At 44.1% G+C, this 23610-nt stretch overlaps 1 protein-coding gene across 1 annotated transcript; it reads left to right on the plus strand.

Annotated features, from left to right (window-relative positions):
- Nucleotides 1-204: 204 nt before the first annotated feature.
- Nucleotides 205-23403, plus strand: LOC138249362 (olfactory receptor 56A4-like). The gene is made up of 2 exons (XM_069203320.1): nt 205-255; nt 22411-23403. The coding sequence occupies exons 1-2, from the start codon at nt 205-207 to the stop codon at nt 23401-23403; spliced, it is 1044 nt and encodes a 347-aa protein (XP_069059421.1).
- The last annotated feature ends 207 nt before the right edge of the window (nt 23404-23610 follow it).

Below are 23610 nucleotides of genomic sequence, written 5' to 3' on the forward strand. Positions count from 1 at the left end.
CTGGGGTATACAAGCGTATATAGAAACTAGTCGGAGAAGTGGGGTACGGGTTTTATCGTATATTTTTATTCTCTATTACGTAGTCACGGAGAAAGTACTTGGTTCAGGGTCTCTGATGTGATTACAATTGATTCTTCCTGTCACTCGTTCTAATTTTCTTCTTTCTTCTTATGTCCTTTCACAGGGCTGTCGTGACGGTGTTGGATGGGGACCCCTCAGGCAATTTCCGGGACCATAGAGGAAAAGAAAGAACAGGTAAGTCCTTCTGTGGGATCGGAGTATTGCTATTTTTATCTAAAGGGGGAAGGGAGCAAGCAGGGTGGGTTGGTGAGGATAAGCCACGGTGAAGGGTTTGTTTCTGGTGCCCGTTCAGTTTCTCGGTCTTCGCCCTCCCCTTTCTGTGAATTAGTGTCCCTCTCCTCCCTGTTTCCCTTCCCCAGTGCCCGCGTTTCTCGGTGACCCCCTTGCCCCTAGGAGGGACCGTACCTTCCAAAGCCACGACCCTCCGGGGTCGTGGCGGGAATCTCGCATCTTCTGTGTCTCTCCGACTGCTGCACTCGGCGTCTGGTCACCAGCTCTGCGGAAGGGCTCCTGAGCGTTCGGTATCGCTGTCTCTCGTTCTGTTACTCCACCGGTCGGCGTCTTCTCCGTGGCGTTCACCATCTCAGAAACGTAGTCCGTCTTCTTTTGAACTCCCGAAGCCAGGAAGTTGGTACTGGTGACGCGGCGTAGCGTCCTCTCGTTGCTAGGGGAACGCAACGCCGTATCGAGGGAACTTGATGAATGATGGCGGTTCTGAGGTAGGGAAGACGCGGTCGCCGAGACCCGTCTACAGGGACCTACCAGGGGACAGAGACACACATTGACAGTGATGCCAAGTGCAGATTGGTCACAGATTATTAACTCTTCGCTAAAACCATTTACATACTCATCAGGGATAAACTGCATATTAGCACAGAGCCTAGTTTTGGCCACATAACAGGATCAAGCGGGATACAGGGAGTGGGCACAGTGCCACAGTTGCATAGCAAAAGTGACTCAATGCCAACTTGGACTTGGACCCATACTGGGAGATACATTTGACAGGCGCTGGTCTCTGCAGGCTAAGCAGACGGTACCTAAATGAAACACCATTCCCTTCATCGATGCATGAAAGCACTTTATGTAGCCAACACCAATTTGGATTGTGGTGTGTGTGTGGCAAAATGAAGGACAGAGAGAGTCAGTATATGCCTTCAAAACAACAGTTTAGCAAGGGCAGATGTGGTTTGAAATCTCAGTGGCAAAATACACATAGCTTACTTTACACACACCTCACACATACAACGTGCATACACAGCTCATGCTGCCATGCAGACGCATGTTGTCTCACATTGACAAAATCCATGTGGTAAAAGACGTATATGTTGGCTGCAATGTCACTTCACCTAGTTTTGTGCAACATAAGGTAAATTAGGGGACACTCAAAACACACACAACAATATATTAAATACATATCTGGCACTGAACACAGATCCATGCACATTGACTCTCCCATTGATGCCACACAGACTGCACCTCCATGACCTTGACTTTATATTCTGATACACATGGGCACAATCTAGCCTTCTGAGGATGGAATATATGGTGAAGTACAGAGAAATAAATGTGGACATGAAGCACTTACCTGCTCCTCTGGTGCACAATAAAGCTGTCAATACAGGGCTAGGATCTCTGTGACTAACCTCTCAAGCTCCTCTGGGGACAAGACAGGTGCCCTATCACCTGCTGGGCATGCCATGATTGCTTCCAGAGGCGGCGCACAGCAGCTCAGGTAATGGAGGCATTGCTGGCAGCAGTGCAAGGAGGGATTTTGCTGAACATGGTGGTCACATCTGTCACATACACAGCCATCACCACCTGCGGACACAGTCATTGGCCTGCGACCACCACTGGCAACAACATTAACCTATGGATGTGTCTGCCATGGTAGCAATCGCCTACTGCCATGATGACTTCCACCAGTGGTCACGGGTGGTTCCTAATACCCAGTGGAGTAGGTCAGGCTCCCACCATTTTAGATATCCCTGAAATGCGTTATATGGTCCTGAACATGTTGTGGGTTTTTTTCAGTGATAACTGCTTGTCTTGTCCTGTCATGTAGGCTCTACTGCTCAGGCACAGTTTTTGTACATTGCTAGGCCTATAAGGCAATTTGCTTTTGGGGCACAGTTCCCCTCCACCCCTGACAAAGGAAATTTTAAAGCTTGGGACATCAAGTCACAGACTGAGTGGCAAGTTTCATACATAAATTGTTAATAACCAGATGATGTGAACGTGTGTTGCAACACAAGGGGGTATCATGTTACTTCTGTGTGATTAACAGTTTTGATGTATACTGTGTACCATGTCCTCAACATACAGCATGCCTTGTCACAGTTTGTCATTGACATGCATCATGAATATCACAAGGGACAATTTGAAGGATGGCAAAAAAATGTTTTTCTATTTAATAGGTACCCAGGGAAGGGGAGAATCAGACAACCTCCTGTCTATCAGCCACTGCCAGACCTTCAGACCATGGAAGAATGCCACATCATCCAGATCTACCATCTGAATCGGCAAGCAATTGTGGATCTATGTCATCAGTTGGAGCCAGAACTGATCCCTGCCATTCATCAGCTGTTAGAAATGGGGTCTTTGGTTCGCAGTCAGTTTGCACTCTGTCCAAGCAGGGACCCTCACTCTAGTCAGGGCAAAGGAAATACACAATTAAGATAACCCCTGCTCACCCCCTTGGTAGCTTGGCGCGAACAGTCTAAAGTAATAGTCAATGTGTAAAGTATTTGTACCAACACACACAGTGAAAACACTACAAAATGGACACCACAAAGGTCCAGAAAAAAGCCAATATTTATCTAAATCACACAAGGCCAAAATGACAAAAATCCAACATACACAAGTAAAGTTATGAATGTTTAAATTAAAAAGAGTCTTACTCCACAGAAAACAAGTACCTTGTTTGTGTAAAACATAAAGCCACATGGACGAGCATGCATCAGAAAAGTCAGAGATTAGTCGGTTCCTTATTTGCAAGTTTTCTGGTCGGGTAGGCGATGCATTGTTTTCTTTCCCACAAGAGAGGCATGCTTCGATTTTCCGGATGGGCACCTTGGATCTGGGCAGGTTCACGTTCATTATGACGGCCAGCAATGATGCATGTGAAATCCAGCAGCACGGTGATGAGGAACCACACTATGTGGGGGTTCGTCTATTTTAGCAGCCGCAAGCAGGTGGTTCCTCGTTTCTCCAGCCGCGATGCAGGTGATGCGTTGATTTCCCAGCCGTGATGCAGGTGGTGAGACGATTTCTCAGCCACAATGCAGGTGGTCCATCATTTTTACGGCTGCGCTGCAGGTGGAGCATCACATTTTTTCCCGCACGGGTCCTGTGCATAGATTTTGGTCCTCGTTCTACCAACTTCACCTTTCAAGGGCCTAGAGACTTAAGTGGGCACACTTGCCAGGGGTGGCATCTCAGCAGAAAGTCCAGGTGCTGGCAGAGAAAGTATTTGATGGCCCTGGGACTTCAAAACAGGGGGCAAGCTCAGTCCAAGCCCTTGGAGACACTCTACAAGTAGGAATATACCACAAATTCCAGTACTTGTCCTCTTCCAGGCAGAAGCAACAACTGCAGGCCAACCCAGCAAAGCACACTCAGTACTACTCCTCTTGCTCTTCAGTTCCTCTCTTTGGCAGAGGTTCCTCTTGACTCTAGAAGTAATATAAAAATCTTGGATTTTGGGTCCACTAATTAACACCTTTCTGCTTTTGAAGTTGCCCAACTTGAAAGGAAAATCTCTGCTGTTGTCAAGATCCTGCCTTGCCCAGACCTGGCCATAGACACACACCAGGCAGTTGGATACTGCATTGTGTGAGGGCAGGCACAGCCCATTCACGTGTAAGTGTAATCTCCTTCCTCCCCATTCTAGCCCAGGAGACTCATCAGGATATGCAGGCTACACCCCAGCTCCCTTTTTTGTCACTGTCTTGTGGAGATTAACAAACAGCCCAAATGTCAGTTTGACCCAGACATGGAATACACAAGCAGGTAGAGGCTCAGAATGGTTGAGCAAGAAAATGCCAACTTTCTAAAAGTGGCATTTTCAAACTGACAATCTAAAAAACAACTTTACCAAAAAATGTATTTTTTAATTGTGAGTTCAGAGATCCCAAACACCAAATCTTTATCTGCTTCTAAAGGGAAACTGCACTTGAAAGATATTTAAAGGCAGCCCCCATGTTAACTTATGAAGGAGATAGGCCTTGCTACAGTGAAAACCAAATTTGGCAGTATTTCACTGTCATGACATGTAAAACACATCAGTACATGTTCTACCTTTAACATACACTGCACCCTGCCCATGGGGCTACCTAGGGGCTAATTAGGGGGGGCTTACATGTATGAAAAGGGACGTTTTGGCCTTGTCAGGTGCATACACTTGCCAGGTCAAATTGGCAGTTTAAAACTTCACACACAGACTCTGCAGTGGCAGGTCTGAGTCATGTTTACAGGGCTAGTCATGTGGGCGGCACAATCATTGCTGTAGGCCCACTAGTAGCATTTGAGTTACAGGCCCTGGGCACCACTAGTGCACTTTACTAGGGACTTACTAGTAAATCAAACATGCCAATTATGGAAAAGCCAATTACACATACACGCTACACAGAGAGCACTTTTACTTTAGCACCGGTAAGCTGTTATAAAGCACCCAGAGTACCAAAACCAGCAAAAACGAAGTTCAGCACTCAGTCAAAAACAAAGGAAGCAGAGGCAATAAGAAAGAGGAGACCACGCCAAGGATGCCAGGTCTAACTCCAGCCAAATAGCATACCACCCTTTGCACAAGTTACGGCAGTCTTGCACTTCTTGGCCACAGGGTCCTTTCAAAATGCAGTGGCCTTATCTGCTGGGGTGTCCCAACCTAGGCCCAGTCTTGTTTTGAAGGATGTACTCTCAGCAATGTTGAAACACCTAGACAGCTACGTCCGGTTTCCTCAACATAACGATTTTGCCCATGTGAAGGCTGTGTTTTATGGTTTGGCACACATTCGACATGTGGTGGGAGTCATTGATGGTACACATGTTGCCTTGGTCCCACTGCATGGCAATGAACAAGTGTACCGCAACAGAAAGAACTTCCATTCCATCAATATCCAAGTTATTTGTTTGGCAGACATCTACATTTCACAGGTCTGCACCAGTTATCCGGGTTCAGTGCATGATGCCTTCATTATGCGGAACAGCACAATCCCCCAGCTGATGTCACGACTGTACCCAGAGAGTGCCTGGCTGGTTGTTAAATCACACATGTCCTGTTTGTGTGTGTGCAATGTCTGCTGCAACAATTCAGATGAGAGGGACTCTTAGTTGCACATATGTTCCAGTTCTATAACATGAGACTCTGCATGCCCAACCTGTCTATGGTTGTTGACGCCACTGAGGACTCCAACTATGCCAGGGGAAGTCAGCTTCAATGAAGCCCATGGAAAAACACAGTGTGTCGTGGGGCAGGCTTTTGGGCTCCTGAAGGCCAGGTTTAGGTGTCTATATAAGATAGGTAAAGCTCTCCTCTTCTCACCTGAAAAAGTAGGTAAGATCATTGTGGCCTGCTGCATGCTCCACAACATTGCCCTGCGGAGGGATAGCCCATACATTTCAGATGTAGGTGAGCTAGCAGTGCCACCAGGTGAGAAACCTGAAATGCTAAGTGAAGATAGCAGTGATGAAGAGGAAGGTGAAGCCTTGCGGGCAGATCTCCCCAATCACTACTTTACTTGAGTGTAAGTTTGTAATGTTATGTGATTGCTGTGACTGTATGAGGAACTGTAGTAGTCAGGATGTGTTGAGTAGGATTTTTTTTTAAAAGATAAGGGATCTTATGCTTTACAGTATACAGCCAAGGTTGGCTTGCTAAGTTAGACTTGAACATTTTATTACCATGATTATCTGCTTTGTGTCAGTCTCATTGCAATGTAAGTGGATCTGCTGATGTTTGATTTGAGGTTTTGGGAATAGGTATACATTTTCGAGCTTAAACTATTTGTATTATTTTCTACCAGGTACCTTCACATTGCCATCTTCATGTGGACATTTTAGAGTTGTGACATTGGAAGGTATCTAATGATGTTCTGACATATGAAGTTGACATGGATTGATCAAGGTAATGTTGATCACAGATTTAGGGTGTATAAGTCCTGTGCCAATACAGCTTGGACATTGTGTGGGTGGAAGTCTGAAGTGCGCAATACACTGGTTTGATGTGGTGTGTTGGTCCAGTCCTGTAATGTGTGTGATTATTTGAACTTGAAATATGTTCTCATCATGTGCAATACATGCATTCTCCCTTCACATTGTGTTGACAATGTTCTTGGATGACCTGTATTCAGCTGTAGATGTGTTTTATCATTACAGGCCACAGTGCCTGTGCCACAACACTGACGCAGGTTTGTATCATACCACCTGTTGCTTAGTCATTGTAGTAGGATGGACCTATGATCAGGGACTTTTGTACTGCCCTATGTTATGTTGGCAGACCTGGTTCTGTTATGTGATAAGGCTCAAGCTGTTGATAACATCCACCAATCTGTTAGCCTATTCTACGGGACGAGGTCTGACAAAGCCCTTTCTTCTGTGGTCTGGGGGACGGTACCTTAGGATATCTAGCCTGACTCAATATGGTTCAGTCAATCTTGGCTATGACATTCCAGACATTTTAAAAGCGTATGTGCCATACAGTACAATAAAAGGTTTGGTCTGACCAGACATTTGTATCACTGTGTTGCTAGCAATCCTCAGTTTGACCCTACCTGAGATATATCCATCTTTCCACTACCGTCTTGTGTCTTCCTCATGTGTGCCGCATGGGTTTACATTTCAACATTTCAAACTAAGGAAAAGAATGTAGCAGGCAATGTTTTTGTGAAAGGTGACTTTATTGACTTAGGTGCCAGAAATAATTGAGAGATGCAACAGAAAAGCGAAGTGGAGGTATCAGACATGGTGGATATAATCATATTAGTAGATGCCATACCATTTGAAGTCCAAAGTCTAATGTCCTACTATCATTACTATCATAGAAAATGGAAGATAGTTGAATGACATTCAACAGTGTGAATATGTGGCACACAAAGGATTTCCTTTAGGAAAAAGGTCACTTTCTGGCAGTGTTTGTATCTGTAATCTGTAAATCCTTGATGCTTGGATGGATGTCCCTGCTTGCAGGGGGGTTCTGCTGCTACAGAGGCTGGGGTGCTTGAGACAGGTCCTTCCCTAGACAAGGCCTCCCTTCCAGAGGCTGCCACAGATGTTGAAGAGACTGGTGTTGCTTGGCCAAAGGGAGGGGCGTGGTATTGCTCACGGTCCTTGATCAGGGTATTGCTTATCTCCCTGATAACCCCTGATAGGGAGCCCAGAATGATGTTGGTGGCCTTCCACGGCTCCAGAGACTCAGAATGGAAGTCCCTCTGCAGCTGCTTGATCTTCCTGAGTTCAGAAAGTACCTGGCCCATCACATCTTGGGATTCTTGATAGGCTCACAAGACTTGGCTGATGGTGAGCTGGCCAGGACCATCCTGTCACCTCATGTTGCTGGCCCACAGCATCACTCCCACTCACCCTACCCCCACGTGCCTGCCCCTTTGGAACAGATTGCCCCCTACCACTGGTTCCAGGACCATTATTGTCAGAGGTATAGTGCTGTAACTCAGGATCTTGGGCTGGGGCACAAAATGTTTGTCACTGTCCTCGGGACACAGGTTGCGGACGGATGGCTGCCTGTGATGCAGATGCAGCCGGGCAGGGAGGAGTCAATGTTGTCACGGTGAGGCTCACTGGTGTCATCTGACCATGTTGCCCTGACGGGACATAACCTTCTTCAACATCCAGAAGTCCAGGAGTGTTGTCCTCACTGAGGACTGCATCCATGGGGGTAGTGGCAATCTCTTGAATGTGCTCAGTATTCCGATTGGTAGCTAGACTTGTTGATGTGGGAGATACAATGTTACAAGTTGTATTGTGGCATCTACCTCCAATAGTTTACAGTGCCATTTAGCAAAGATCATGTACACCTTGCATTTGCAGGTTTTCCTTGTGTGACAGATACATATACTATCAATTTCATTGACCTGACATTTGAGTAACATAATAATTCAATTTCAGTGAACCAGCTGCAGAATGTGTGAGTTCAGTAGGACTTGGGAGGATGGTCATAGACTTAAATTTTTCCACCAGTGCATGCAAAACAGTGGGTGGGCAGGATGTGGCTTAGATAACTTTAAGGCATTGTTGACTGTTATGCAAGCAGACCCAGGACTCTGTTGTATTTGTGATTGTTGATCATGTAGTCAGTGCACTGTGAATGTGTCTGTTGCCAATATCTTTCAGGTGATGCATCTAATGGGCTTTTATTCTACTTTTTTTGCACACAGGTTGAGCTGTCCTTCCTGTTCTCAATAGTTTCATCTTGGGTTAGCTGTTCGCTAGGTGGTTAGCCACATCACAGAGTGTACCATGATCTGTAACTTGGTCCCTCCCAGGTGGGTAAACTTCATTTGTGACTTCACAGAGAGATCCGCAATGTCATATTGACACTGGCCTGCTTATTAGAGTTACAGGGACTGTCCCTTCCTGGAATCTACAGTCATGTTACTTCAAGTACTACACAGTATACATATGTTAGCCTCCTAGGTGCGTATACTTCCATTGCAAGTTAATGAACACGGGTATTAGGACAGATGCACACTGAGCTTGTGCTTGGAGTTAGAGAGAAGAGCCTCCTGTCCTCAGCAGTCATGTCATTGCCTGTACTTAATGGACTTGTTATATGTCAGCCCGCCAGGTGTGTACTATTCATGTGTGATTTTCCAAATAAGGGTATATTTGCAAGTGTACACTGGACTGGTGTATGGAGTGACAGTAAAGGAGCCTCCTGTGAGTTGCAGCCATGTGAATCTCTGTATTACACACACTATACTGAAGGTTTCCTTCCAGGTGAGTACAATTCAATTAAGATTTGGTACACAAGTGTATTTTGGGAGAGGGCCCAATTTTGGTGTTTGTAGTTGAGGCAGCAGTGCCTGCTGTGGGTTGAAGTCCTATCACTCTCACCGCTTCACAATACCTGACAGATGCTAAATCCCCCAGTGATCATTTGAGATCTGAAATACTGTTGTCTTCAGGGAAGGGGACACTGTTCTGATGTGTGTAGGGACAATAGCAGTGCTTCCTGGCCTTACCTTTCCTATCAGTGCCTGTACTACACACACACTCTAGAGATGCCATCTGTCATCCTTCCAGGTGGGTACACTTCAATGGTGAGTTCAGGGACAAGGGTCATTTGAGAAGAGGACACTGTGTTGACTGAGTGGAGTGACAGTAGCAGTGCCTCGTGTCCTTAGCAGTCCTGTCAGTGTCTGTACTACACACACGCTATACAGATGTCATCCTTCAAGGTGAGTACACATCAATGATGAGTTTGTAGGAAAGGGTCATTGGAGCAGAGAGCACTGTGTTGACTGAGTAGTATGACAGAAGCAGGGCCTCCTGGCCTCAGCAGCCCTTTCAGTGCATGTGCTACACAAACACTATACTGATGTTGTCCTCTCCGGTGGGTACACTCCAATGGGAAGCTGACAACCAAGTTTATTTAGAAGGATACACTGTTCTGGTTTTTGGAATTGTAGAACAGTGCCTGCTGGCAATGGTAGTGCTGTTAATCCCTCCACTATGCACAACATACAGAGATGTTGCTCCACCAGGTGAGTCTGGTGGGATGCCGGATCGGGGTCTATGGACAAGTGGACACTGGGCTGGTGAGTGGGGTGACAGTGAAGATGGCAAAAGGTGAGCAGTGAGCATGCATGACAATACATTTTGGTGATATTTTGTTGTTGTGTTTTACCGGACTTCACTTCCCAGGTATTCCTGTCAAGCCCTCAGGATACAAGATGGCCAAGACCTTCTCCTCCCACGATGTGGGGATGTAAGGGATGTAAGGGAGGATGGGGGGAACTGCCAGTATTCTGGACATGCATCTGGTGCCTGGATGCCATGGAACGGACATTCCTGCTGAGGTTGTTCCACCACGTCCTGATGTTGTCCCTTGTGCATGGGGTGGAGCCTACAGAATTCACTGTTGAATATCCTTTGCCACACATCCATTTTCCTGGTGATAGTAGTGTGCTGAACTTGGGCTCCAAATAAATGATGCTCTACTCTTAAGATTTAATCCACAATCACTCTTAATTCATCTTCAGTGAAACAGAGATTTTTCTGGGGTGACATGGCGGTGATAAAAAAAATATAAGTAGTGGGAACAGGTGACAATGAGTTAATGGGGTTGCGAAGTGCAAATGGATGTGACTGGAAATAGGAGTGCATTGAGAGTGTAGGATATGTGCTTAAGGAAAGCTGTGTGGATTCCTATAAATGTGACAATATGTATTGCCATTTAGTGGACCGCATTTCGTCAAGGTTGTCAGTTCAGCTTTCAGTTGTATATTGCTGTATGTGGGTGGTAACATGGTTATCAGGAAGTGCAAACCTTCACCTTTCAGGTGTTAACATGTACAGTATTAAAATGATAAATTAATGAACTGGTACTATTAAGATATATGCTGTCTTAACCCATATAATGTGAATTTTCTTGCCACATAATTTAAGCAACCTGCTACATATTTTGGTCTTGTCTTGCCACATAATTCCAGTAGCCCAGTAGCCTGGGACTTATAGCACATTGTACCACAGTGCGCTATTCTAAGGCAAATCCAAGATGGCAGAATTGTTCTGCCCCTGAAGGTATCTCATGTCCCAGCCTGGGGTGTTCTTAGGGTAATGAGAAGCCACCTCCTCTTCAACTACACCAATCCAGCTAAGGAACCAGCTCCACCACCCACTGGGCTGGTATCAAATTGGTTACAGAAGGATTAAAGTACAATGGCTTCTTTTCCTCAGGTATCCCTTTACACTTAACTATGAATAGGCAGGGGTCACATTGGTCTGTTTCAATTTAACAAAGTTCATGTACCCTCCCCTGCTGTCCGTTCTAGGCTGATATCTGTCACATACTTCACTTCCAGGTTTCGCTGTGATGAAGCCTAATCCATTGTTCTGCTCCAGGAGCAGTTTTCACAGCTAATCCAGGGGAAGCACTGACAGGTTCATCTGCCAGCAGGCTAACGATAAAGAACCTACTGGAGGCGCAGACAGGTTAAATGTGACCTTTGGAAAAACATTTTCCAAAACCTTTACTAAACTGCAGACTTCACCAACAAATTGGAGTTTTAATAAATATTAGGAATAGTGCTTTTAATTGCCTCTAGTTTATTCCCATCCACAATTACCACTTATAATTGTTGTTTGATTTTTTTTCTCAATTGGTGGTTGCTTTATATTGAAAATAGCTTTAGGGAGCTAGTCACTATAAGTGTATTCCAACATTCATTTCTTGCATATACCACATTTAAATACTACATACCCTGCCTTGTGGACCAGAAGGAGTACTTCTGGATGACTTTTTTAATATTTAATACTAAGGTTCCTTCCTGTCAAAAATGGTTGTTTTGATTTTTTGTTCTCCTGCAGGCTTTAAAGCTGTAGGAGGTGGACTACATAGGTAGGCCTGAGACTATGTTTTCTTTTTTAATCTAGTGGATAGCACGACATGTGCTGTAGTATATAGGTAACAGATTTCAATTGCTGTATTTTCCACCACCATATGCTGTAGCCTTTCTGTAAAATTAAACATGTCAGGTTTAGATTAGCCAACTTTGCCATGTGTTAGCAGTGAGAGCACTAGATCACATTTCCTGGGGCCTGGACCTATTAGCCCAGTGTGCAGAGTTAAAAAACTAGTAATAACAGTAAGCAATAAATGGGGTGACCATGCAAAAATAGGTCACATATATAAGTAAAACAACATAAAATAAAATTGTAATTTAGTTGTTAAAAATATTTTTTAAATATAAAAAATATTGTTCAATTTTAAAATAATCAATATACAATTAAACATATTTTAAAATTAAAAGTAAATTTATATGTAATTCATACTACTATCTTATGGAGACAGTAGATAAAGGAGTACTGCCTACCTTACAGCCTATACCAGTGCCTTTGTGAATAGGCCTCTTATTTGTCTTTCCTGCCGCCACAAAATTTGGGTGTGTTGCAGTACCTGTGGCAGGCAATGTCTGGTGCTTGACTTACTCAAAGATTTGACTGTAGTCTTTTTTTCAGTAGTACTGCCACACTAGATGAAAGTCTGCATTTTGTGAATTATATATTTTTTCTTTCTTTGAGGTTCAAGCATTACTTATAGTTTGAGTGATGGAATTCTCTGTCACAAACATGATGAATGGTCTGCTTTCTGTATTACAAGTGCATCATAGCCAAGGGTCCTTTTAGTGTGATGGACAGTATATAAACCACATTTTAACAGAGTTCCCTATCTGCCAATCTAAATAAAACACTTAGGCGGTCTCCGCCGCCCGCCAAAGTCCCGCCGTCAGAATACCGCTGCGCGGTCAAAAGACCGCCGCAGTAATTCTGAGTTTCCCGCTGGGCTGGCGGGCGACCGCCAGAAGGCCGCCCGCCAGCCCAGCGGGAAACCCCCTTCCATGAGGATGGCGGCTCCGAATGGAGCCGGCGGAGTGGAAGGGGTGCGACGGGTGCAGTTGCACCCGTCGCGATTTTCAGTGTCTGCTTGGCAGACACTGAAAATCTTGGTGGGGCCCTGTTAGGGGGCCCCTGCAGTGCCTGTTAGGGGGCCCCACGACACCCGTTACCGCCAGCCAGGTTCTGGCGGTCAAAACCGCCAGAACCAGGCTGGCGGTAAGGGGGTCGGAATCCCCATGGCGGCGCTGCCTGCAGCGCCGCCATGGAGGATTCCCCAGGGCAGCGGGAAACCGGCGGGGCACCGCCGGTTTCCCGTTTCTGACCGCGGCTGTACCGCCACGGTCAGAATGCCCATGGGAGCACCGCCAGCCTGTTGGCGGTGCTCCCGCAGTCGTTGGTGACCCCCTTAGTCCCCTTTGGTGGGGGGAGGGTGCTTGTAAGATGCTAGACATCCCTATATCTTAACATGAAACTCTATCTAAATATTTCTTAACATGCAACAACAACTGATAAACAGGTTACAAATGGACAAGAAGGCCGTGGCGAGGTTGATTTATAAAATTCCTAAGTTTCAGTCTGCCTCCAAAGCCCTTAAGAATCTGTATTGGATCCCTGTTAAACACTGAACTATTTTCAAAGCCTCATGTACTGGGCCCGCCTCTTTAAAAAAACTCCTGAACTGGCACATTCTAGCAAGGACCCCATGATCAGGTGCACTAAAAAACATTACTATCCCCAGATTTAAGAAAACTTCATGGGAGGCAGATGTTTTAATTTGGGAGTGATTAAAACATGGAACTCCCTACCCTCCGCATTAAATCTGAGCGAAGTCTACTTTCTTTTCATAAAGTTTTAAAAACCTGTCCTTTTAACAAATAGAACAAAATGGTTCACCCATTCGATGGAGCAGTGAAGCTGGCTCCAAGATACCCTCAACAAGCATGTATAATATCAATGCCAAAGCAATTCTGGGTCACAATGGTAAGAGATGCACATCACAATCTGGCATCCTGGATGAGAAAGAAATGATGTGTTATCTATCACCCATTAGGAATGGATGAGGAGATGTGCTGCACACCACCTAAAACTAAAGCATCATTGAAACATGAAGCAGAGTGAGAGGCAAGTGCAGATAAAGGAGAGGGAGGGATGGAGAAAATGGAAGCTTGGTCACAAGCATTGTGCCATGCTAAACATAAAAAAGGTGTGCTGTTCCAGGGAAAAGTTAATACCAGTCTGATATTTTAACTAGTTACACGTCAGATGGAGGAAGCATCCCTTACTGGAAACAGAAGCACTCACCCACAGAAGTGGTATGCCTCATCATTGGGCCATGCTTCTCGCTGGGTGGGTGCTGCAGTCCCCAGCGGGTCCCAACTGGAGGGGGGTCTTTGACAGGGATCTTTTCCTTATCGTAAAATTGCCTGACAACTGTCAGGTACTGTCCTGTGCCTTACTGGGAGGAGGGATGACAGGAAAAATGGTAAATGGGGAATAGGAAAAATTAAAATTGGTTATGGGTTTTCAATGAAAATAGTTTTACTATTTATGCTGAGAACTAATGCCAAGATTAAAAACAAATACAAAACCTAGCGGGATGCCAATGAATTCCGGGTTCTGAATACCGTCATCATATTTCTTGCCTTAAAGGAGTCAACAGCAATTCATACAAATCCCTAATCTACCTAATCAGCAGTGCTAATCAGGCAACTAATATGCCTGTCTCTATAAGGCATGGAAATATCAAGAGTAAATCTCACTGTAGGGATCTTCTCTGTATGAAGTGTGGATAGTCTCTGTATGACCAGTAAATGCAGAATACATAAATGCAGAAAGAAACTTAAAAACACATTGCTTATAGATACATAGGCCCATATTTATACTTTTTTAGTGCAGTATTTGTGTATTTTTGTGATGCACAAGCGGCGCAAACTTGCAAAATACAATTGTATTTTGTAAGTTTGCGCTGTTTTTGTGTCAAAAAGTGGCACAAATGTGGCGCTAAAAAACTATAAACATGGGCCATAATGTTGTGGCAGGCACAGTTGTGAAGAAATTATGATCATGCCCCAGTCTTGCAAAACAGTGAAGGTAGCATACTGCAAACAGCACTGTGGTCACTCAGCAGTAATTGTCATTACCCATCTTACATATTAATCAAGGTGAACCGGCCATCTGTAATGCCTATGAAATGCTTCCAGAGCTTCCAACCTATTTGGAGAAAGTATATGCTTTAGCAAATAAAACTGTCTCAGCATGGCCAAATCTAATATTGTGATAGAAGCCTACTCACTTGAGGTTTTTTGACAGTGTGATAGAAAACCTACCTGCTCGTCAGCATTCTGGAGATGTTTGTGATTACCAGGAAGTCAGTACATTTCGATGCAATTAGTAGCTGTCTTCTTGAATGAGACATTACATCTGCATCACTGGCAAGGGAAACATTTTCTACTGACTTTCAAGATCCTGGCAGGCATGGGACCCCTTTAAAAATATAGCAGTTTCCTGTGGACCAAACAGAGTTTATTCCCTTTTTTTGAGAGTTGGGGGAACTGTCATGCTTCTCAATGGCAGAACCTATGGTGGCACAACAGGCATTGGACCATTGATAAATATTGTCAACTACAACTGTAATCAACTTGCTGCACTGCATGTCAGGGAAAGGGCAGGAATGCAACATACTTAAAAAATACAGCACATTCCTGCCTTTTCCCAGTGCTGGTGCACTAGAGCCAATGCAAACACCCTTTCATCATGGTGCAAGGGTGCCTGGATTGTAAGCAGAATTTTTTTTGTGCAGAAAGGGGCAACTTCCTACACAAAAGCAGTCCTTTCAGGCATTTTCCTCTTTCTAGGTGTGCTGCAAAATGCATAAAATAGGAAAAACAAGGAAAAATAAACATATGCCTCTACTGGTGAGGCATAGCAGTGTTGGCACATTCCCAGGTCTACCACTTATGGTAAATCTGGGAATGCATTAAAATGTATGGACCAATACTTGGGCAGAGTAAAGCAGTGCAGTGATTTGTGCTGTGTTGAGTTACTCTGGATTTATCAAGCCACTCTGGGCCACACAAGGCAACTACTATATAAATGAAGCCCACATTTATTTACAGTTGTCTTTTGGACCTCAACTATGTTCTGAGTAACCATTTTGTTAGAACACTCACTTATACTAAGAATCTGCCAATTTTGCAAATGTTGATGGGTAATATCAAATCCTGTACAATCCTACTTTTATGAACCTACAATAAAAACAGCCCCACATGTGTGGAAGAGGAGGGAAGACACAGAGTCAACATTCCACTCAAATTAATGTGATACAAGTCTCTGGAATAGGTGGTCAATGGACATTTTTCAGCCTACCTGCATTCTCACACTTCTACTGATAAAAAGGATACATGACATATCAGTGCAGGCCTATCACACTGCACAGGAAAAGCTCAAACTACAAACGTTTCATGGAGTAAGAGTCGCTAAAAAGGTTTTACAACAGTGGAAGACCGCAGTACATGTGCTTGTGATTAGTCAACACCAGAAGAAACGTAAGAATGGCAGAGATTTTTCATAATACAAAGGTCCCAGGAGAATCCTGGGTGATGTGGCTTGCATAGATCCCACTATTTTTCTGTCCAACAAACTCTGTGAAAATATACATTTTCCCTAAATGAATGTGATTCACATCTCCAGAATATGCGGCTGATGATAAATGTCCACTCCCTAGCATTCTCTTGCTTCTCCTTCCAAAATGATAGTGCTGCACATTTATAAGTGAGTCTACCACACAGGACAGGAAAGTCTCCTAAAGAGTGACCCAGTCAATGATGTTAGAAATGATGAAAAATGTTACACTTTTGTAATATTAGATGGCTGAAGTATTTGTGTCTGGGAGAAGGTCAGGGAAACCTACCAGTTATAAACATTGTTTTGGTTTGAAACTAGAACCCTGGAGAGTGCATTGTGGGAAATCATGTGTGTAGCTTTAACAAAATAATTCTTCCTCAGGGAACACAAAAAGTTGTGAACTTCAAGCACAGGTCATACTAGAGAACAGAAATTCCTCCTGGATTTCATAAAATACAAATTATAAAAAATACAAATATATAACACTAAATAACAATCTAAAAATACTATAAATGCAGTTTAACAGACATTATGGGCCAGATTCACAAAGATAAACTTAGATCAAAAGTCTAAGTTTAGACCTAAAGTCTAACTTTATTTGTAGTAGACTTTTGATCTAAGTGTAGACCAAAAGCCTAAGTTCAGACCTAAAGTCTAACTTTACTTGTAGCAAATGTCTAAACTTGGACCAAAAGTCTAACTTTACCCGCAGTAAAATTAGACTTTAGGTTTAAACTTAGGCCCTTACTTATACTTCTGCACTAAAGCAGTTTTGCACCAAAAGGTTTAGCACTGGCCTGCACCATTTCTGTGCACAAGCTGGGCACCATATTTATGGAATGGTGCAAGCCGGTGCAAAGGGTTGGCTAGAGTAAAAAAAATGACTTTAGTCAGGTGGGGCTGGCGGTATACAACAAGGGTGTTTAGCACCAAAAAATGACTTTTGGCAAGTTAGAGTAAAAAAAACCGACTCTAACAAGATTAGCATCATTTTATGGTGCTAAACCTACCATTCCACAAGACTCCTGCCTTAGAAAAGGCAGGAGTCATGCCCACCACCCCAATGTCCAGCACAGGGGACAAAGGTACCCTGGGCATGACCATTGCACCCTGTGCCATGTCTGGGGGCCCATTACAGGGCCCCTAAGGCACTTTAAAAAATAAAATGCAATACTTACCTGTACTTATCTGTGCCCAGCTAAGATGGGGTTCCCCCATCCCCTGCAATTCCTCTGGTGTGGGTTGGGGTGCCCCTGGGGCCTGGGGAGGACACCTGCGGGCTTATTCCATGGTGTTTCACCATGGAAATAGGCCCACAGGTCCCCTAGGCCCGTATTTATACTCCGTTTGCGCCGAATTAGCGTCGTTTTTTTCGACGCAAATTCGGCGCAAAACTAACGCCATATTTATACTTTGGCGTTAGACGCGTCTAGCGCCAAAGTATGAGTAAAGAGCGTCATTTTTTTGCGTGAACGCCTTCCTTGCGTTAATGAGATGCAAGGAAGGCGTTCCCGTCTAAAAAAATGACGGCGACGCAAATGCGTCGTAGTTATACTCCCGGGCAAAAATCACGCCCGGGAGGTGGCGGGTCAAAAAACCCCGCATTTGCGCCACTATTTAACGCCTGGGTCAGGGTAGGCGTTAAGGGGCCTGTGGGCTCAAAATGAGCCCACAGGTGCCCTCCCCTGCACCCAGGGACCCCCCCTGCCACCCCTGCCCTCCCCAGGAGGACACCCAAGGATGGAGGGACCCACCCCAGGGACATTCAGGTAAGTTCAGGTAAGTATAATTTTTTATATTTTTTAATATTTTTTGTGTGGCATAGGGGGGCCTTATTTGTGCCCCCCTACATGCCACTATGCCCAATGACCATGCCCAGGGGACATAAGTCCCCTGGGCATGGCCATTGGGCAAGGGGGCATGACTCCTGTCTTTACTAAGACAGGAGTCATTTAAATGGCGTCTGGGCGTCGAAAATAATGGCGCAAATCGGGTTGAGGCGATTTTTTTGCCTCAACCTGACTTGCCCCATTTTAAGACGCCCTAACGCCATTTTCCCCCTACGCCGGCGCTGCCTGGTCTACGTGGTTTTTTTCCACGCACACCAGGCAGCGCCGGTCTGCTTGCGCCGGCTAACGCCATTCCATAAATACGGCGCCCGCATGGCGCTTCAGAATGGCGTTAGACAGAGCTAAATTTTTTTACGCTAAACTGCGTTAGCGCAGTTTAGCGTCAAAAAGTATAAATATGGGCCCTAACGCCTTCCCAGACCCAGGAGCTAAAAAACGGGGCAAAGCTTTGCACCATTTTTTGACCCCTCCTCCCTCCTGTGCACCATTTTTGCACGGGAGTATAAATATGGCGTTAAGGCCATAGAGTCATTTTTTTGCACAGGAACGCCTACCTTGCATCTCATTAAGGCAAGGTAGGTTCCCACTTCCCAAAAATGACTTTACCTCCATAAATTTGGTGCTAGACAGGTCTAGCACCAAAGTATAAATATGGAGTTAGTTTTGCACTGAATTAGAGTAAAACAAAATGACGCTAATTCGGTGCAAACATCGTATAAATATGCCCCTCACACTTTTGGTCTAAGTTTATCTTTGTGAATCAGGACCCAAGTATTTAAATTACTGGGGGTTATTTTACTGTTCCCCCTCCAACCTATGAGACAGTAGGGTAAGTATTGGAATTTGGAAGATATTTACTCAGCCCACCTCAGTCTACGCAACAGTAGAGAAAAGGTTGGACACAAAATGGGTAGGATTTCTATTTGCACTCCAATATAAGCAACAGTAGCGAAACTGTTGGATTCCAGAGGGGTTAGATTGACTACTCTCACTCCAGTCTACCCTGCTGAAGGGCACATGTTTGGCTTCCGAGTGTACAGAGTTCCTATTTTCACTTCCGTTTACACTAGAGTATGGAACGTGATGGACTACAGAGAGGTTAGATTTTCTATTCCCAGACCAGTTTATGCAACAATAGAGAAAATATTGGACTTTGGCGGGACTAAAATACCATTCCACCTCCCAATCATTTTGTACAAAACATGTAAATACCTAAATTCATTAATAAATAAAATCATATTGTAAATAAAAACGCATATCTTGCAGTATTTAAACAACTAAGGCTGTTATAGTACAATAAAAACGTAAGCCACACATTCAAAGTAAAAGACACTCAGTTGGGCTGCAGGTGAAAAGAATGTTTACTCTGGAAACTGACATGTTTTGGCCTCACTTGATTGAGTACACCATTATAACAACTGAAATACCATAAATAAACATTAAAAGGACAAAATACAACATGTGTGTGAGTGCCTTCTTTCTCAGGAGAAAACATGTATGAAATGTATGCAACATCACCATGGTGCATGTATGTCTCCTATTCAGAAAGCACGTACATACATTTATTTGCACCTCATGTAAATAAATAATAATATAGGAACATTGCATCAATTATCTATTTATTTACATGGGTTGTAAACAGATGTATTTATATGCTTTGTGAACAGGAGACTTACATGCACTGTGGTGATTTAGGGTCCCCTGCACAGCACCATTGGAATGTGCACTGTTTGCTTTTCAGACAGTGCGCATTCCGATGGTGCTGGTCAGCCACCTCTGTGCTGCAAAATAACACTCGGCTCCTTTAAGGGAGCTGAGTGCTATCTCGTAGCACTGTTCCTGCTGGTCTCACCGGCTGGAATGCTCTATTACAATGTTACCACCAGTCAGACCGGCAGGAACATTGTAATAGGACGGGGGCGCCACCGCCATGGCAGTGGCATCCTCAATGGAAGGTTGGCAGTCCCGTGGTGGGACCACAAAACTCTTAATAAGGCCCCAAGTGTGTTTTTGAACTACAAATCCAGTTTCACATATTGTTTTTGGAAGTCAAGCTGAACAGGATTTCCTGCTGCAGAAAAGAACACAGCAGGAGCTACCGCAAAGTCAGGCCTCCCAGTGGTGCACCTTGGGGAGATTGGCAAGCAAGTAGGTCCCGGTCTCCTTTTGTTTCTCAAGGTACTTTTTTGCAGAACATTTCTGTTGAATTTTAGATAACTGGGGAGCTTCAACACCACTTCCAAAGGTCCAGGACTGAAAGAGCACCACTTGAAGGAGCAGGAATGACTCAAGCTACATCCTGGTATGGATACAAGATGGTTGGAGACTTTTCAGTCCATTAGAATCTCATCAGGAGGTCAGCCAACTAGTCATTGGAGCCACTCTGGTAGTTTTGGTTTCAAGCAGAAAAGCAGGTCTCAAGCAGCATGACAGTCCACTGAAGGCATGGGGTAGGCTTCAGGTAGCAGGGCTGTCCAATTAATTGAAGCTGCAGATTTGTCCACTGAAGTACACAGCAGACCAGAGGCAGCACGGCAGTCCTCGGAACGTCCTCTGTAAGTCCAGAAGTGAACTTAAGAGTGGGTCTGAGGGTCCTGTTTTTATACCTGGTGCCAGGTTTAAGTGGAAGAAACTTCTGGAGTTTTCCCTCACTGAAGTATCTGACATTTCCTGCCTCCATTTCCTAGCCCCGGGATGTCTGGAGTCACAAAAGGCTTACATGAAGTTCTCTGCATATGTGCCTAGGCAGTGTCTTTGACGTGCAACAGAGGTTTGGCACAGTTCTGCCCCTCCCATCCTGCCAGCACCCATCCCCCTACTGTAGGGATAAATAAACATTGTGAATCCACTATTTGAGTTTTAAAAGAGTCTGACTGATGCACATATATTTATCTCAGGCCATTTGCTACATTTTGGAAACCTGTTTTGTTTTTTGTTGTTTTGTTCATTTATATCTTTGCATTATTGTTTTTGTTTGTTATGGATTCTGTCTCACATGGGACACTATGGGCCTGATTACAACTTTGGAGGACGGTGTTAATCCGTCCCAAATGTGACGGATATCCTGCGTACCGTATTACGAGTTCCATAGGATATAAAGGACTCGTAATACGGTAGGTGGTATATCCGTCACATTTGGCACGGATTAACACCTTCCTCCAAAGTTGTAATCAGGCCCTATGCACTTTGTACATTTGTTGTGACAAGATATATTGATTAATACCAAGAACTTTTCTGTCTGGTATCATTATTTGAGGTGAAGTTAATTTTGTGGTCTTCTCTACTTACATCCTATTAGGGTTTCATTTGTGAGATTGTGTCTATGTTTTATTACGTATACAGATATAGGCACAATAAGTGCTGCAGTCCCATTAATAGCATTTTATTTACAGGTCCCCGGGTACATGCAGTACCACTTTACTAGGAACTAATAAGTACATATAATGTGCCAGTTGTGTGTAAGCCAATTTTATCATGGTTAAAGGAAAAATCACACGCACTTTAGCACTGGTTTGCAGTGGTAAAGTGCATAGTGCCTAAAAGCCAACAAACACAGGGTTCAGAAAACAGGAGTGGTGAAGGCAAACGATTTGGGGGTGACTCTGCAGAGAAAACCAGGCCTAACACACTCTATCTACTAATCTACTAAAATGTATAGACAAGTTTTCCTCCAGACATCTCAGCCTTTGCCTGTGGTCTGTAATGCACAGCACTCATACAAAGTGGGAAAGTTAATCTGAGGATATTATTTTGGACTGCAAGGGCATCCTTCCAGTGCAAAACCTATGCCTGACCTCATGCCCACATCTTTGTACTATAATGAAAAGGTGTGTGCGTAGTGTAAGACAGAGCTTGGTAAGAGAGCAGCAGAGCCTTGTTTAAGTAGGTATGGCAGTATCTTACTCTTTCTCCCTCACGCACTGCTGCAACTATGGTTGTTGTTCTGTGCTGCATACAATTTTAATAATTCTGCCCATAAACATTTTCCTCCAAGCCCACGTTGGTAGGACTTTAACCTACAGGTTACATCTGCCATTCTACAGGAGGTAAGAGGTATCCATAGGTTGTTAAATCCACATATTGTGGCTCTTTATTAAACAACAATCATGAGAATCACCCATCCTTTTGGAAATCTGTATAATTTTGACAAACATCATGCAATGATTTCCTAATGAGGAATCAACATTAACTTAGAGATATGCTGCAACACATGGGCATAGTAAGAGTGTAAAGATTTACATTTAACCCTGTAAGACCCTCTTTCATTGTTTGACTCTTTCTGCAGATACTGAAGTTTTTCATAGTTATGCCTGCTGTCAACACTACCACAGCCTTTGGAGCTCCAAACTTTGTGCTGGTCTGCTTTACAAGCATACGGAGTTGGCAGCATTGGCTGTCCATTCCTTTGGTTCTTCTCTTCTTTGTAGCCTTTGTCTCCAATATCACAATAATGTCAGTCATACAGAGAGAGCATGCCCTCCATGAACCCATGTACTATTTCCTCAGCTTACTCGCAGTCTTTGATCTGGGACTATGCACCGCCACCACTCCCAAAATCTTAGGCATACTATGCCTTGACATGAAGGTCATCCACTCGACTGCCTGCTTTCTACAGATGTACCTGATGAACATTTTACTGGGAATGGAATCTGCCACATTTCTTTTTATGGCTTATGACCGCTACATTGCCATCTGCAACCCCCTCAGATACCCTACTGTCATCACCACAAGCTTTGTTGCAAAAGCCACTGTGTTTATAGTACTGAGAAACGCCTTGGTAATATTACCTGTGCCCGTGTCTGCTGCCAGACTTCAGTACTGCTCCAAAATTGTTGTTGAACATTGTTTCTGCACCAGTGCTGCAGTGACAGCACTTGCTTGCAATGATAGGACCTTTAGCACACTTTACCAGTTGATTGTTGCTTTTGGCCTGTTAGGGAGTGACCTCATCTTAATTGTTGTGTCCTATTGCTTGATCCTAAGGGTGGTAATGACGTTTCAGGGCAATGGAGCTGCAGCTAAAGCCTTCAGCACGTGCAGTTCCCATCTTATTTTGATTTCATTTTTTTACACTGTGCTGCTAGTTTTAATTTTCACTGCTAAGTTTGAGAAAGTAATTCCACATGATGTCCCAATCTTACTGAATGTTCTTCACTTCCTGGTGCCACCAGTACTCAATCCAATTGTTTATGGGGTGAGGACCACAGAGATCAAAAGGGGCATTATAAGAATGATGAGGAATGGAATTACAGAAATAAGATGCAATAAATTTACATAGAGGTGAATAACAGTATTACTAATAGTTTGAAAGGCTCATCTACAGTGCATCCTACAACAAGACTTGATGCCTATGCGGCAGGGAAAGTGGTCCGAGGAAGACTTAATTTTTTCTCCTCTCCTATTTGTAATTATCAGCAAACAAGGATGGAATTTGTATTCAACAAAGTGCCTATCAGCATAGTTTTAATCGTTTTGTTTCACGTTA

Source organism: Pleurodeles waltl, chromosome 8, assembly GCF_031143425.1.
Source record: "Pleurodeles waltl isolate 20211129_DDA chromosome 8, aPleWal1.hap1.20221129, whole genome shotgun sequence".
NCBI lineage: Eukaryota > Metazoa > Chordata > Amphibia > Caudata > Salamandridae > Pleurodeles > Pleurodeles waltl.

Excerpts from the sequence above, each read along its gene's own strand:
- LOC138249362 (XM_069203320.1), top strand. The coding sequence starts at position 205 with ATGGGGACCCCTCAGGCAATTTCCGGGACCATAGAGGAAAAGAAAGAA. Across the intron at positions 256-22,410 it reads TAGAGGAAAAGAAAGAACAG|ATACTGAAGTTTTTCATAGT; the intron begins GTAAGTCCTTCT and ends CTCTTTCTGCAG.